General features: G+C 37.8%; 1 protein-coding gene across 1 annotated transcript; it reads right to left on the bottom strand.

The window, feature by feature from the left end:
- Positions 1-374: 374 nt before the first annotated feature.
- Positions 375-8,819, bottom strand: LOC131317936 (3-oxoacyl-[acyl-carrier-protein] synthase I, chloroplastic-like). Its single transcript, XM_058347639.1, has 8 exons — positions 8,582-8,819; positions 3,656-4,014; positions 2,920-3,351; positions 1,700-1,873; positions 1,494-1,607; positions 1,096-1,197; positions 938-1,004; positions 375-698 (listed from the first exon to the last, which is right to left on the bottom strand). Exons 1-8 carry the CDS (start codon positions 8,751-8,753, stop codon positions 631-633), a joined length of 1,488 nt encoding a protein of 495 aa, XP_058203622.1. The 5' UTR covers positions 8,754-8,819; the 3' UTR covers positions 375-630.
- Between the last annotated feature and the right edge of the window lie 7,709 nt (positions 8,820-16,528).

The raw sequence follows: 16,528 nt of genomic DNA, 5'->3' as shown, positions 1-16,528 counted from the left end.
TAATTTACAGATATAGATCCTCTATGCTAAGCAAATTTCTTCAAGTTCATTTGGTTCTTCAACTTTCACGGCTGGCAAGTTTCAGTGGTTGGCTAGGCGAAAGTGATGATTTATCACTACACATACTCTCTCTCTCTCTCTCTCTCTCTCTCTCTCTCTCTCTCATTGAACACTTCTCGAATAGGATTTGAGATCGACTAAAGAAATGACGTCATGGATTTGCCTTTTTTTATTTATTGAAAAGCTCATAATATGTATGTCTACAGATTATGTGGGTGGATTTCTTTATAAGTGCCGTCGGCCTTTACGCAATGATATGATTGCGATTGATTAGTTAAAAAAAAGGGTACGGAGAAAGCCAATTTAGAGGAATTAGGCGGGAAGAACACTTTATGTCTGGCAAAATAAGAGGCACTTAATCATGTCTCTCCAACATTATGGTAGTGTTGTGTAGAGGCTTTTCACATAAAAAGAGCTAGTCTGAGACGATTACAAGTTTTTGAGAGAAAAGAACATAGCACACTTATCGAATACAGATTTAGACACATTCGTCTCACATGAAGTGGGTCCCACATAATGTGCCCGAGTTTGAATAAGGTGAGGAGATAGGCTACTTCGATTAAGCTTCATCTAGGGCTTGAATGGAGCGAAAACAACCACTGCATTATGCCCACCAAAGCCAAATGAGTTGGAGATAGCTGCACGAAATAGGCAAATTCGATGAGTGAATGTTGACATGTTGGAATATGTGGAATTTGGATAAAAAAATGTTCAAATGTTTGATCAGTATATATAGGTCGCGAAAGATGTATTTTCTTCACTGCCAACAAAGCAAAAACATGTAAGAAAAGCACTTAACTAGTAAACTGCATGTGTGGATTAAGCATTACGCTTTTGCGGTTTCATAATTTCAGGAAAGATGGACTAAAACGCGTACCAACATAGACTTCATGCTCTTTCTTCACGTTTGGAACAGTGTCGATCGTGACATCAGACTCCAAGTTCTGCAAAATTAGAGAACCGTAAGGACATGAAGTGCATCATAAAATTTAGCATAATTGGAGAAATTGGAGGAATGGGCTTTCGGTGCAGTACACATTGGTTAATGGTTGGATGCAGCCAGCCAGTGTTGATTGCTTTTATGGTTGCAATGGCTTCCAATCCACCTGCAGCTCCACCCGCGTGCCCGATCATGGACTGGAAGCAACAAAGCGAGGAAATCAAACTAGTCAGCCGTGACTTTCTAGTATCAGTTTGGTTAAGTTTGTCATGCTCATGTGTTAACAAAGATTCCAACTCATAAAATTTAGTTCAACATTCAATCACAATGGAGAATAACAAGAGGTATGTATGCAGAATAGAGCATGAATTTTCTTGTGCAAACAATGCAGAATAACAAGAGGTATGTATGCAGAATAGAGCATGAATTTTCCTGTGCAAACAATGCAGAATAACAAGAGGTATGTATGCAGAAATGAATTTAGGTTTCTTACCTTGGTCCCATTCATTTTCATCTCAGACGTGTACTTAAAGACTTTCTTGAGAGCATTAACCTCTGCCAAATCCCCAGCGGGAGTTGACGTTGCGTGAGCATTCACATAGTTCACCTGCGAGTTATGGAATTCATAATGTTTGCATCAGAATCAACTATATGTGACATTGCACTGAGAAATACGTGTCGGTAGAGCGGCGCTTTTACCTCCTCAGGGGAAACTCCAGCTTCTTCCAAAGCCCTTCTTACACAAGATGAAACTCCTAGGCCGTCTTTCCGAGGATCAGTCATGTGATAAGCATCACATGTGACGGCACCTCCCAAGTACTCTGCAATTATATTGGCTCCCCTTTTCGTTGCGTGTTCTAAGCTCTCCATTATCTTTTTCCAAGCAAAATAAATACTCGTAGGCATTTGAGATGCAATATTGTCACTAAAGATGATGGATCATAACCTCTAAGGCAGCGTTACGTTCACCAGAATGACGACTGTTCCTTTGAAATGGCCATTTTATCGTTTGATTTGCCAAAAACGTGGTTGGATATAACACAAATGGAATCATCATTGACAAATCCAGGTGAATGGTTATACTCTGTTAAATGCATTCATCTAGTTTTCATCTCAAGGACACAGAGATACACTGCACAAAAATATTCAAATTTCTTATTATGTTCCTTTTATTTTCTTGGATAACTAATGTGTACATAGTGCCTTGGGCAATTTCATTCCTAACGAGTTCCGTACACCGTTCATGATAAATATTGAATGACAAAATGCGCTTGCTAGTAGAATGTCCAACTAATAGAGTAGGATCCCGTATTCTCATTCAATTGTTGAGTGTTCAGTATATCTAGTCTATGTAGCACGGACACGGCAGGGGATACGACAAAATTAAATAAATAATTAATATATATTTTATACAAGTGGACACATAGTTAGATGAATAATCATGAAGCTTCAATATAAATGAATAAGCATCTATATACATCATTTTCCACTTTCAACTCATAATATTTGAAGTAATACACATTAATCCCCCAAAAATTTTAAAAAAATTCAATATTTAACCCCCTACCGTGTCCCATACGTGTCCCCGCCGTATCCCCCTAAAATCATGAATTAAATATATTGGATGCCCCACGTGGTGTGTCCCATATGTATTTTGCCGTGTCCCCTGCGTGTTCTTGTGTCGGACATGGGGACACGCTGGCCTTTAGGAGTGTCGGTGCTTCATAGTACGTAGTAGGACACCATAGTCATATGACTCATACCATTAGGTGGCTAAGTAGTGATTTCTATTCGTTCCCAAAATTATTCCAACTAACCAAACACTTTGAACTAATTAAGGTAACCCATCGTGGTTCACTCTGCTGCCAAGTCTAAGCTCTTGTGTCACTTAAAATCAAATGACAGGGTCTGATGATTACCAGCACACCAGAGCCTTCTCCAAGGACAAAGCCATCACGTTCTTTATCCCATGGCCTTGAAGCTTTGTGGGGTTCGCTGTTCCTCTGAGACAAAGCCCGGCAAGCAATAAATCCACCAACCCCAACAGGGGTGACTGCAGCCTCCGTCGCACCAGCTACCATGATATTAGCTTCACCTCTTCTAATGTGGCCTGCAGCTGCAAAAAAGCAGTGGTTTGCAGTTGCACAAGCTGTTGAAATGCAGTAACTGGGTCCCATTAAGCCGGTATCTATAGCTAACAATGCCGAACCCATGTTGGTGATGGTATAAGGTACGAGAAATGGAGACATCTTTTTATGTCCGCTTTGGATAAGGGCCTCGACTCCAGAGCTGAATGCCGTCAAGCCTCCCAGGCTTGATCCCACAAGAACTCCTATTTTTAATTTGTCCATCTGCAACACAGAGGTGAGAAACTTAGGCAGTGCTTGGTTAACCTGAATTGATCAAGTTGGAATGGAATGACCATGCCCTTCCTTAGCATTTCAAATGTTTGGTTCGCTAAAAAATGATAGAAGGTGCATTAGAAAAGGGATCATCATTTAACATTCTAGGTGAATGACTATTCCAGTGGAAGGCCAAGGAATCACCATCCCATTCCTTCTCGAAATCATTTCAGCGAACCAAACACGGCCTTAAGTGTATCTGAACTCGTTATAGTTGAATGACATTGTGTGAAGTATTTGGATTGGGATTTACAGTTTCAAGGACTTCCGGACCAAGCTTGGCATCAACAAGAGCTTTCTTGCCAGCGACTAAACAGTACCTCCAGCAGTCATCAAGTCGGCGATCATTCTTTCCATTGATGTAGCCTTCGCAGGAGAAATTGTGAATCTGACCAGCAATCCGAACAGAGAATGCCGTCGCATCAAACCTGTCGATAGGGGTGATACCACTCTCTCCCTCTAGAAGTTTGTTGTAAAACGTATCGATGTCATTTCCGAAAACTGAAACAATGCCCATTCCAGTTATGACAATCCTTTTCTTGGGATCCGTTTCTCGTTTGGGAGCCGAAACAGTAGGAGAGGAGATGGCCTTGATTCTTCTGAACTTCGAGCCTGAGAGCGTGAAAGTTGTATTTGAATTATAACATGGCATCTCGAACCATAGAAGTTCACAGGAAATTTTGAATTTATCTCCTTTTATGCTTAATTGCTTCACAAGAAGCGTGCGTAGCTACTTTACTAGATGCATTATCAGAGAATGACATTCTAAAACCTACAGGTACCTTCAATGAAGATCATCAGTAATTAGGATGACAACAAATGGTAAATGTTGGACAAGATTGAAATAAAATAGACACGACAATAATGGAACTTGCTCTTAAACAGAGGTCAAGATTCATTTATAAGCTGCATAAATTTCGTGAGGATTGGGGAGTGCTTAATTTTACATCACGGAGTACTAACAGACATCTAAAAGTTCGGATCTCAACTATTTGTTCTATAGAGTAACAAAGCCATAGAGTCTGTCTGTCAATTTATATTTACTCTCTAGTCCATTATTCATATTTTGAAACTTATTGGGTTCACCCAACTATTTTGAAACCCAGTAGGTCCACCTTGACAAAAATACCTTTACATTAAAATAAAAATTATATACCCCCCTGCCACATCATTACCGGAAAGTTGGCCAGAAAAGTGGACGGTGCCGGAAAATTTGCCGGAAAATTGCTCGGAGCTGGAAAAGTTGTTGGCGCCGGCACCAAAGTTGGTCGCTGGAGACCAGCACCGGAGATGATGACCAAATATGGTGACCGGTGGGAAAGAAGATGTTTGAACGATTGAGAATGAGATGTTGACCAATTAATTGCTCTATTTGATATAAAATTAAATAATATAATAATGGTGATAATATAGACAGATTTCGTTATCTTTGGAAATTTGGACTCGGTGTTATGCCAATAATATCATATAATGCTACCTGTCCAAATTTTGTTATCTATATTTTGCCAACAACACAGACATATATGGTTATCTTGAAAATTTGAATTCTGTATTATGCCAATAACATCAACAGATAATACTATTTGTACAAATTTGTTCCCCGTATCATGCCAACAACATAGACATATATGGTTATGTAGGGAAATCTGGACTCTATATTATGCCAATAAAATCAACAAATAATGATTGTCCAAATCTGTTGAACTTTATTTATTTTTATTACATAGTCAACATTTTTGTAGGTCAACATCTTCTTTCCCATCTTCGGTCACCATGGCTGGCGAATTTTCTGGCGGACCTCCGGTGCCGGTGACTTTTTCGGCGCTGACCAATTTTTCGACAAACTTCCGGCCTGACTAAATTTCCAGCAAACTTTCCAGTGATGATGTGGTGGGATAATTTATGTGAGGGTATTTTTTTTGTCCTATAACAAATAAAGAGTGGACCTCACACTTTAGAAATTATCAAATAATGGACCCTAAGCCTTGCAAAAAAATGTTAGCGGATCAGTCCTTGATCCAAATAGCAGACCTTGGACTAGTTTTTTAATTTAGCATTGCCTAGTGTGTTAATTTTAGGGACATTTACAAGTGCATGGAGAAGGCTCTAAGAAGCTCTTCAGACTTACAATCTGCGATCAACACATAATAACTCACGAGTTTGTTATCAGGTGGCAGGGAGAAGGCTATAAGAAACTCCTTTGGGCATGACAGCATAACAACATTGATAAACACAACTTAGCTCCTTTCCATTCCCACCTGCTGACAGACGTGGTTTTGGGCTGTTGAGCTTAAATGTTGTCGGGTTTCAATTTGTTTTGGGTGTTTTGTTTCTGTATTCAACCTTTGGTTGAATTCCCCTCCCCTCCCCCTGACTTGATGCATGTACCTTTTGTCAAGTTTTCTTTACTAAAATGTTACTTTTGTCGATAAAAAAAACACACAATTTGAAGCTCTTGTGGGCATAACGGCATCACTAGAAATAGAGGGATTCTTTTGTTATTTACCCCCACTATGAGAAAAAGAGAAATATTTTTGATAAACACAGGATTACTGTTGGATGAAGAGTAACAGAGATCTTGATGCAGACCTGCTAGTGCTATACCATGCCCACTACTTGGAACAATTTGGTCCTTTGGTGGCCAAAGCGATAGTGAAGGCACGCCCTGATCTTGGTGGAGGCCGGATAAGTTTAAAACGTCCATGATCGATAAGCCTGACAAGCAAGACTCATGCCTATCGGAATGCCCATGATCGATAAGCCTAACAAGCAAGACTCACGCATATTTGATCAGACATTGATAGGTATCAAAATTGTGTATATTTTTAAAATAATCTTTGCATTTAGATACCTATCGATGTCCGATAAAAATGATTTTTTTATTATTGCTTTTCTCAACAAGGCCAACAATATTTGCGGTTTAAATCAAAGAGATACTTGGCACACAGTTGTCTAACTTTTATTTCTAAGTTCATTGATTCTAAATTTTGAATGAAAATTGAAAGATTAGATAAGCACTTGCAATTATCCGGTTGAGCTAAGTTTTTTATGGAACACTCAAATAATTACTTTAAAACTATTAAACGGCTCAAGTCAATTGTGTGAGACACTGAAATGGGCCCCTAACCTCACAACCATCGATAGTGTAAGAGCAAAAGGTAGCACAAAGCGGTAACGTTTTGGTCCACCCTACACCGCTGTAGTGAATCCAGCAGTACAGGTCCCCAGATTCATATCTTTTCAGGTAATTATGGATACTTACTAATAGAACACGTATATTTTTGGGGAACTTAATTAGCAATCCTTTTTACCCTACTTATTTAGGTGTTCATCCTAATGTGTTTAAATACTTATCTTTCCATCCTCAAATTCAATTAAATCCTAAACTACCCTTTCTTTCTCCTAAATTTTCAAATCTTTCTATTTTCTTTTTTCTAATTATCTCAATTCTCTCTCCTCTTTCAAACATTTCTCTCACCTAATCTTTTGAATTTCCCCCAATCTTCTCTTTCATATTTTCATTCTCCTAAAATCTAAAAAGAAAACATGACTCTTACAAAAACGAATGTGTAAAAATATGATCAAAACTTGATCGAGGTAGATGAACAAAACAAGATCAATTAAAAACATGACAAGGTTGGAAAACATGACAAGTTTCGAGAAGTGTAAGTTTCGATCGAGATAGATGAACAAAACATGATCAAATAAAAACATGACAATATGTGAACATTTCGACAAACATGATAAGTTTGTTACCTACGTACATTACAAAAACAAGTTCAATTTAATTAAAAACTAAGCTATCCCGAACATGATCAATATTACAAACATGAAAAAATTGTTAAAACCATTACTGCCCATTCAGAATAAAAGAATGTTGCATGGAAACTCAAACAATCCCTTTTTATATGCACTGTCGACAAAAAAATTGTACCAATCTACCATTAAACTCAAACAAACCAAAAAAAGATAATAACTTGTATCGCATAATAAACTTTTAAAGTCATGATGAAATTTAAAAAATATGACCGAGCGATCTTCCATACAGATTATGAAAAATAACATATAGCACAAGGAATTTAGGTAAGGAATAAATATAAAAAAATAGAGAGTAAACCCCACCAAGATTTTTGGATGAGTAGTACTTTACACGGTCAAATTTGGAGCCAAAAAATAGGTCGGGTAATCGGGATGACAAATACAAGAATAGACTTCACTCGGAGGAATGAAAAAACCGATCGGATGTCACCAGAATATTTGGCGACAATTTCTTGAGTAGTATGGCTTGGACAGGGCTAGGATCGTAGGAATACCACCGCTGATTTTGTTCTTCTTCAGCAACCAAACCATCACCGATGCAATCTTGGTTGATTTTGTTGTCCATGGAGAGAGAGAGAGAAAGAGTAAGAGAGGTTGTTCGAAGGGAGGAGAGAGAAGCGGTGGGCATAAAATTTGGTTCCAGAGAGAGAGTTTTATGGGCGAGAGAAACCTGAAAATAGGGGCAGATTTGCTTCAATTGGGATTACCCAATCCCTGTAATCGTGGGAACATAATACTAATGGGTATAAAATATTTATAAATAAATAGCTATATATATACACACACTAGGAGTATAATGGGCCAAGAATACATTTTGAGGATGTGAACATAAGAATTCAAACTCCTATGGATGAGCACCTAAATAAGTCTTCTATTTAGGATGCCTATTTAATTTCCTCTATATTTTGGGGATAGTTAATAATTTGGTGACTGATTAACCTTTAAAAATGGATATTTTCGAGTATTACGAATCGGTAATCCAAAACATGTGTATATGGTTTTCATATTATAATAGTAATAAATATGAGCGCACCTCGAATGTTGAAACCTGGCTCCGCCACTGTCTCAACTGATATACTCCTTCCGTCCCAAATTATTTGTCTTGTCTGCAAAACGGAGACTAAAAAATAATTTATTTCTTTCAAGAAAAATTTAATTTTTTTCATAAATTAAAAGAACTCATCGATATCTAGTAAATTGTTTAAAAAACTTTTAATTTTTCTTACAAAAATTGTATTTTTATGTTATTATTTTGCGGACCGGATAAACATTATGGGACGGAGGGAGTAGTATTCAAGTACATAAATAGAGCATTCGAGTACATCAAAACTGCAAAGTCAAAGGATGATCGAACTAAAACCTGAAGTTGAAATGAACCCATTTGGCTTAAACCCAGATGAACCCACTTGCTTGTTTTCCACCGCTCTAATCCCATTGAATTGTAACACAGAAACTCCATTGCTACATGATGATTCTTTGTTCTTGAACACCAACCCAGCAGAACAACCAGTACCACCAGCAATGGCTGCCATCTCTCTCTCTCTCTCTCTCTCTCTCTCTCTCTCTCTCTGTAGAACAAGTCTGATTTGACAGACATATGTGGAGAGAGATAGATATATATATAGAGAGAATGTATGGAAGCAATCAAACAGGTGGTATGTAGGCGTTAAACGATGGACTTTTTGGCTGGAGATTCCGCCCAACTATTTTGTATCATTTGTTTGAAGTCAATGGGGAGAGAGCCCCCCCTTTCCATTGGTTGCTCTTGTAATGCTTAGCTGCTTTTAAGGTAGTTACTATCTATAACTCAGGTCTTTTAGAGAATAATACTAGTGTCCTCTGTCATCCGCTCCAATCGTTGGAGGTTTTCCGTATTAAATGAAGTACAGAATTCTCTTCCATCGTTGTCTAATCAGTTAGATAGGTGCTATTGGGCTCCACACTTAATGGGCATTTCACTATCGATCTCCTCGCTCTGGAATCACTTGAGGGACCACTTCCTAAGATCACTTGGCATCATGTGGTGTGGTTTCCGTACCATATCCCAGATTTAGTTTGACCAAATGGTTGGAAATTCAAAATAAACTAAACACTGAGGATAGGCTTGTCCTGTATGGTATCAAGGAAATCTCTTGTTGCAGTTTTTGCTCAGGTAGTGAGGATCATGATCACTTATTCTTTAACTGCTCCTTTACGAGGGAAATCTGGGAAACCATTTCCTCCAAGTCCAATGTCAGGTGGCATCCTCAAACTTTATCTAACTTAGTTGCATCTGTGTGAGCTTTGAGAGGTAAATCTTTGAGCGTCACGATTACCAAATCAGCCTTCACAACTACACTTTACCATGCATGGATTAATTGAGCGAAATGCTAGGAAAGCACTAGAAGTGCTGTGCCTATCCTCGTGAAAAATATTTGCACAGATGTTAGATGTAGGATAATGTCTTTGACTAATCTCCCACAATGACCAACTGGATCGGCTCCTTTGTATATGGAATTTCATTGTGTGATACGCGTATCTACGTACCTGTTTGGTTTTCTTTTCTATATATATCTGTTTCTCCTCTTTTCTTTCCTCTTCTTTTCCTTTCTTTTCTTTTCTGGTTGTTATGTTCTTTTGCTCCTAATATCTATTTATTATGTTCAATTTCAAACTGATTTAGTAGGTTAGTTTCAACTTGGAATTTGGCTAATGATTAGCTGTGTCATGCATATACCTTGTAATAATTTTGCAAGTTCATTGTGCTAAAATTTGTATGTTTTGCCTCAGCTTTTGCTTCGGGCTTATACTCTCATGCGCAGTCGGCAGATTTACTTTGGGAGGACAGACACATCAATCTGATTAGAGGTGTCAAATGGGCCGTGCCGGCACGGGCACGGCACGGCACGGCACGTCACAGGCACGGTCTTGGCCTGGCACGGCACGACACGGCACGGTCTTAGTGGGCCTGGGGGCACGGCATGGGCACGGAAGTGGGCGGCACGGCACGGGCACGGCACGAAAGTTAGCTTGGCACGGCACGGCACGACACGGTCGTAGACGGGCACGACACGAGCACGGGCACGAAAAGTGGACAGGAACGGCACGGCACGGCACGGTTCTAGCCGGGCACGAGCACGGCATGGCACGACATGGGCACGGAAGGGCACGGCACGAGGCACGAAAAAAAAAAAGAGAGAACCAAATGGCATTTTTTTAAATTTTAAAAATGTAAACAATTTCTATTTGGTAAAAAATATTTGTTTACCTTTAATTTAATTTTAAAAAAATTATCAAATTTTATTTGGTAAAAAAAATTTCTTTTGTTTTTGTTAGTGATTCAGTGAATAGGCTTTTGGACAATTGGACCATTGGTTTGTAAATTTAACATTACAAGATAACAAGTAAAATTAAAAAAACTTATCAAAATACTTATGGTTCAAGAGTAATTTAATACAAAAGGAAATGTGCAAGAGTCGTATATTATTTACCTCATAATCAGATTTATCGGGAAATAAGAAAAAAAATCTCAAACAAAAAATAAGAAAAAAAAATACATAGTAGAAATAAGGAGAAAAAACAAAACAAAAGAGATTAGCTGGACTAAGACTTGAACCTAAGTCTCTAGGTTCTTTCATACACAAACAAACCACCATGCCACCAATTAACTTGTGTTATAGAATTGAAAATTTAGTATATAATATATAGCTCTATTATATAAAAACGAGACTATCAAGCAGTAGCCACACAATCGCAACGCAATCACGACAATCGATACCATTCAATGCGTTCATTTTATTGTGCTTAGCGTTTTAATCATGGGATCCAGTTTTTTCGTGCGTCAGATTTTGAAAGTTCTTTCATCGGCACGCTGATTCATTGTTTGATTGAATTTTTTTTTTACGTCCGATCAAGTATGTAGCGATAAGTATTTTACTTGATTATTGGCATGAAATGATCTAATCCCTCCCATATAAAAGTTAGATGGTTCCGATTTTAAAAAAATAGCTTAGGCAGCCCTCAAGTAGTGCATTATAGGATTTTAATGCCTTCGGAAGCACCGAATGTGTTCCGATCATGTGGTATCCGACATTCGATTATCACCTATTCAGGTGAGAATGATAAATTTGATAAGACGTTAAATCGTAATGGTTTAGATCGAACATTCGGAAAAAAAAGTCTGTAGCTACCTTTCAAGTCTATACATTGAACTTAATTGGTTATGAACCAAAGTATTCTACTATAGTCTAATGTACGTTGGCCACATGATCACAAAACAACTATGCCAATCCATACCGTTCATTTTTTTATTCTCTGTGTTTTAATGACTCTCGCCAATTTTTGGGTCTATCGGGTTTTAAAAGCTCCTTCATCGGGACGTAACTTAATTATTATCAAAAATTTTGTTATGTACGATCAAGCACATAACGATAATAAATTTAATTAATTCTTGGCATGAATGATATAATCCCTCCAACGTAAAATCTAGACAGTTTCGATTTTTCAAAAATAGCTCAAGCGGCCCTCGAGTGATGCATCGTACAACTTTACGAGATTTTTTCATTATTGGTGCATATGGATTACTGGTGTTGTGCACGCACATGATCATAGGGTTCCTATAAAAGGGAAAGAGATGTTGCCCTAGCAGACTACAACATCTCTGATTCTCTCTCTATCTCTCAGTCTCTCACAAAGTCACAGACTCACAAATATCACTCTCACTCTCAACGTTCGGATCTCAAGTCTCAAGACTCTCAACGTTCGGAATCTCTCTTTGTCTCTGTCACTCTCTAGTCTCTCCAGTCTCCACACTCAACGTCTCTCACTCTCTCTCTCACTCTCACTCTCGTCTCTCTCACTCTCTCTCTCACTCTCGTCTCTCTCACTCTCTCCACTCTCAACGGTGACCGGTAGTGGTCTAGCGGTGACTCAAACCCTAGATCGACTGCTGTTTCCGTTTCCGTTCAAGCGATGAGTCGGTGTCGGTGACCATTTGGCGACTGGTGTTCAGCGACTCAAACCCTAGATCTACAACTACATCTGATTTTGCCTTTGCCCGACGGCCCCGACTCAAACCCTCTGTCACGTTCAGCGATTTGTCTCTGAAACTCGATTGAGGTCGTTTCCGGTGAAAGACGTGTACGGCGAGTTTTCATTTCTGGTGGCACACGTCTTCATCATCGATTGTTAAGGTAAGAAATGGATTCCATGGAGTAGAGCAGAACCAAAAATGATAATCTCTTACGTATAGTTTGCACGTTGTTGTAAATCCTCTGTATCATGATTTGTTGTTGTGATTTTGTTTTGTAAAATTAGAAGGGAAACCCTTCTGAAGCCGGACTGAAATGTGTGGGAGGTGGGTTTGTAATGCACAAAAAAGAAACTGAGTTTGTAAGGTTTTGGACCTTAAAAATTCCTATTTGTATGAGAAGCATGAGAAGAAATTAAGATTGGGAGTGGTACAAATGTACAATTAGTAAATGAAGTTTTGAATCTCACAACAGTTACATTAATATGGTGCTTAGAGTTGTTTCTCCATTGTATGCATGCTGAGTTCTCAAACAAATATAAGGAAACTGAAAGATTCTCCAATGGCAAGCTGTTTAGGTTGCTGTAGTTAAAACGTAGCAACAAGTTCAAAAGCTGGTGTTCCAATGGTATGCTATTTGGTTTGCAATATTTTAGCAATGGCTATACTTGGTGCCAAATTTGGCACTAGGTTTAGCTATTATAGCTAAATCTACTAGTGTCCGTCTCACTGTCATAGTAAAAAAAAGTTAGTCCAGCATTGAAGCAACATTGCATTTATTTCTGTTTCACCGTAGGCAGGTTGCTTGCCGTTATTTCTGTTTCACACCTAAACTGTTTTCCTGCACTATTTCTTATTTGTTCATTTACTTTGTCATTGTTCTTTGAACTGCATTCTGCAAGTGTATGAACTATGAAGCACCTACTAGTAAAGCACCTGCATTCTTATGATAGGCTGCTCAATGCTAAACCCTTGGCGTAAAGCACCTTAAAAACTAAGGAGGATGGGTATGGGATTGCAGCCCTACTAGTAATTAGCCTTTACTAGTAAATGGCGGTTGGAAAAGGCTTATTATGCTGAACGGTAGCCCTTGAGCATCAATTTCTTCATTTTGGTTGCTTTAACATGCCAGATTTCAAGGCAGACTAACACTTCTATATCTAACAGTATGGGAGTACGATGAAGGGGTGCAAAAGTGATCTAGTTTTAGAGTTTTAAATGTTTAAAGGAGAAAGTTATTAATAATAATTCTTCTTCTTATCTCAAGTCCATATCACACCTAGGATTAGAAGTGCATCATTATTGTTGTAATAGAGGTTAAAAAGTTTTCACGAGTATCTAAAACATGGTTCTAATTGCATTGGGATATCATGGATCTTTGTAGGAACTTTACAAAACTGATGTATTAACTCTATCAATTATTGTTAATTCTTGTTTGAGCAGTTTGTTTTGATTTTCCGAACTTTTGTACTAATATTCTAGTGCACTAATTTTCTCTGTTTTGTTTTAAGTTTTTTATAGGAGATGGATCCTGAAAATATTCATTTTGACTATGAGGGTTTACACCCTGACTTGGATGATGATGGACGAACTCTACCACCGGAAAGGGAGTCTGTAGGTGAAGCTGCTTCTAACATTGCATCAGCTTCTACTCCTATGGGCGTAGCAGGTGGTAGCCAATCAGCCCAGTCAGGTGATAAAAGGCGTCGCTCTTGGGTATGGCATCATTTAACCATTGTTAAGAAGTTTAAAGATGCACATGGAATTGATATAGGACCTAGAGCTGTATGTAATTATTGTCCAAAAAATTTTACTTGCGCAAGTGGTGGCGGCGTAGGTCATCTTCAACGACATTTAGAGAACAAACATCAAAAATTTAAACATACCTTAGTTGGCCAAGTCAGTGGTGAATCTGGTGGTATTGATACCGTAGATGGTACATCGAATTTCGTATATTCTCAATCTAGTATGAGAGAGGGATTGGCCCGTTACGTAGTTGCAGCAGAACAACCGTTTACTTTTGGTAATGATATTAGATTTGAATATTTTGTCAAACATTATCTTAATCCTCTTTTTTCGAAAGTTTCTAGAAATACAACCAGAAGTGATTCTTTGAAAGTTTTTAATAAAGTTAGAAAAAATTTGATAAGTGAAATTGCGGAACTTGGTAATTTAATCTCTTTTACTTCTGATATGTGGAGTGGTCGAAATAATCTTGGTTACATTTCTGTGACAGCTCATTATATAGACGCCAATTGGATTTTGAATAAAAAAATTATTGCTTTTCGTTTAATGGAGTATCCTCATAATGCTATGAACATTTTTCAATGTATAATGGGTGTTTTTAGGGAGTTTGAAATTGTTGATAAAGTTTTCAGTATTACTTTTGATAACCATTCCGCTAATACCAGTTCAATTGATTTGTTCAAAACGAATTTGAGTACTCCTCATGCCGGACAATTTTTTCATGTGCGCTGTGTATGCCATATAATTAACTTAGTTGTGCAAGATGGTTTGAAACACATAGGACCACAAGTGGAAAAAATTAGAGATGCTATTCTTTTTATTGCTACGTCCCCAGCTAGGCAACAAGAATTTGAAGGATTGTGTGTAAGTTACAACGTTAAACAAAAACAAATCAAAACTGATGTTAAAACTCGTTGGAATTCAACATTTCTTATGTTAAAATCTTGTAGGAATCACGCTGATGTAATTTCTGCTTATGTTAATTCCAAGTACACGCGTCCTGATGGTGGTTTAACTCGAGTTGATTGGAAGATTGCTTTTGAGTTTATGAAATTTTTGAAAATATTTTATGCTGCTACCTTAGCTTGCTCAGGTGTTCGTTATCCTACTACTTGTCTTGTACTTAATCATTTGTATAATATGAGTCACAATCTTAAAAATCATAGAACGAAACCAAATTTTGTAGCTGCTTGTAAGTCTATGGAAGATAAATTCAAAAAATATTTTGAGAACATGCCAACAATATTTATTGTAGCTTCTGTAATGGACCCAAAGATTAAGGTAAATGGTGTTGAATTGCTCTTAAAAGGGATTGGTGAGAATTTAGGGATTACATTACCTTCTACTTCTACTGTGACTGCACTGTTGACTTCAATATATGCTTCATATGAGTTTAAATTTGCAAGCACTATTACTACTACTGCTGGTCCATCTTCAAGTATTGATGACCCATGTTCTACAAGTAACAATGAGAATGACCCATCTTGGTTTTTGATTTCAGGGTCGGGTAGAAGTGAAACTTCTTCACGCTCTGAACTTAGTCAATATTTAGAGATAAATTTACTTACCAAAGATGAGTTACAATCATTTGATATCTTAGCTTGGTGGAAAAAAACTGAAAGGACATTTCCTATTCTTTCTATCATGGCACGTGATTTACTAACACCACCTGTGTCTTCAGTGGCTTCCGAATCTGCTTTTAGTGCAGGTAATAGAGTGTTGGATGAGAGGAGGAGCAGACTAGCTCCTGACATTTTGGACTGTCTTATATGCTTAAAAGATTGGGAGGATGCACGTCTTGGAATTCAAAAATGTCATCCTAGAGATGAATTCAGAGATTATTTTTCGGACTCAGATATAGATGCTGATTAGGGAGAGATGCATTGCTGATGCTGGTAACTTATAAGGTCTTAAATGGCAACTTAATGTTGCCACATCCAGGGGTTATTCTTTATATATCTAAGTGTGTGCTATGATGATATAATCTGATCTGAACCTTTAGTGTTTAGTGTAGCTGTGATGATGTAATCTGAGCTAAATTGGTGTTAAGTGTGGCTATGATGATGTAATCTGAACCTAATTGGTATTTAAGTGTGGCTATGATGATATAATCTGAGCCTTTGGTGTTTAGTGTGGCTATGATGATATAATTTGAGCCAAATTGGTGTTTAGTGTGGCTATGATGATATAATTTGAGCCAAATTGGTGTTTATTGTGGCTATGATGATATAAGCTGAGCCTAATGGGTGTTTAGTATGGCTATGATGATTCATGATATAATCTGAGCCTAAACTGCAGAAAACAGCATGTCAAACAGCAAGTTTCATAGGTTTTGGTGTTTGGTGGTATGCAAAAATTATGAACATGGGTGTTATCTTATTTGTGGGCAATGATGAATTAAAATTCAATTTATAATTAAGATGGATACCTTGGCGCCTTGGCGGGGTATCATTAGATGCAGCCATGAGTACCATTCTAATTCCCAAAATATATTTTTTCTGAGCCCAATCATGTTTTCATTACTACCTTGATGCCATGCCTATGTTTGGTTTA

The sequence above is a fragment of the Rhododendron vialii genome, chromosome 2a (genome assembly GCF_030253575.1).
Source record: "Rhododendron vialii isolate Sample 1 chromosome 2a, ASM3025357v1".
NCBI lineage: Eukaryota > Viridiplantae > Streptophyta > Magnoliopsida > Ericales > Ericaceae > Rhododendron > Rhododendron vialii.
The sequence above is the reverse complement of the archived record's forward strand: the minus strand, read 5'-3'. Positions and strand labels throughout refer to the sequence as shown.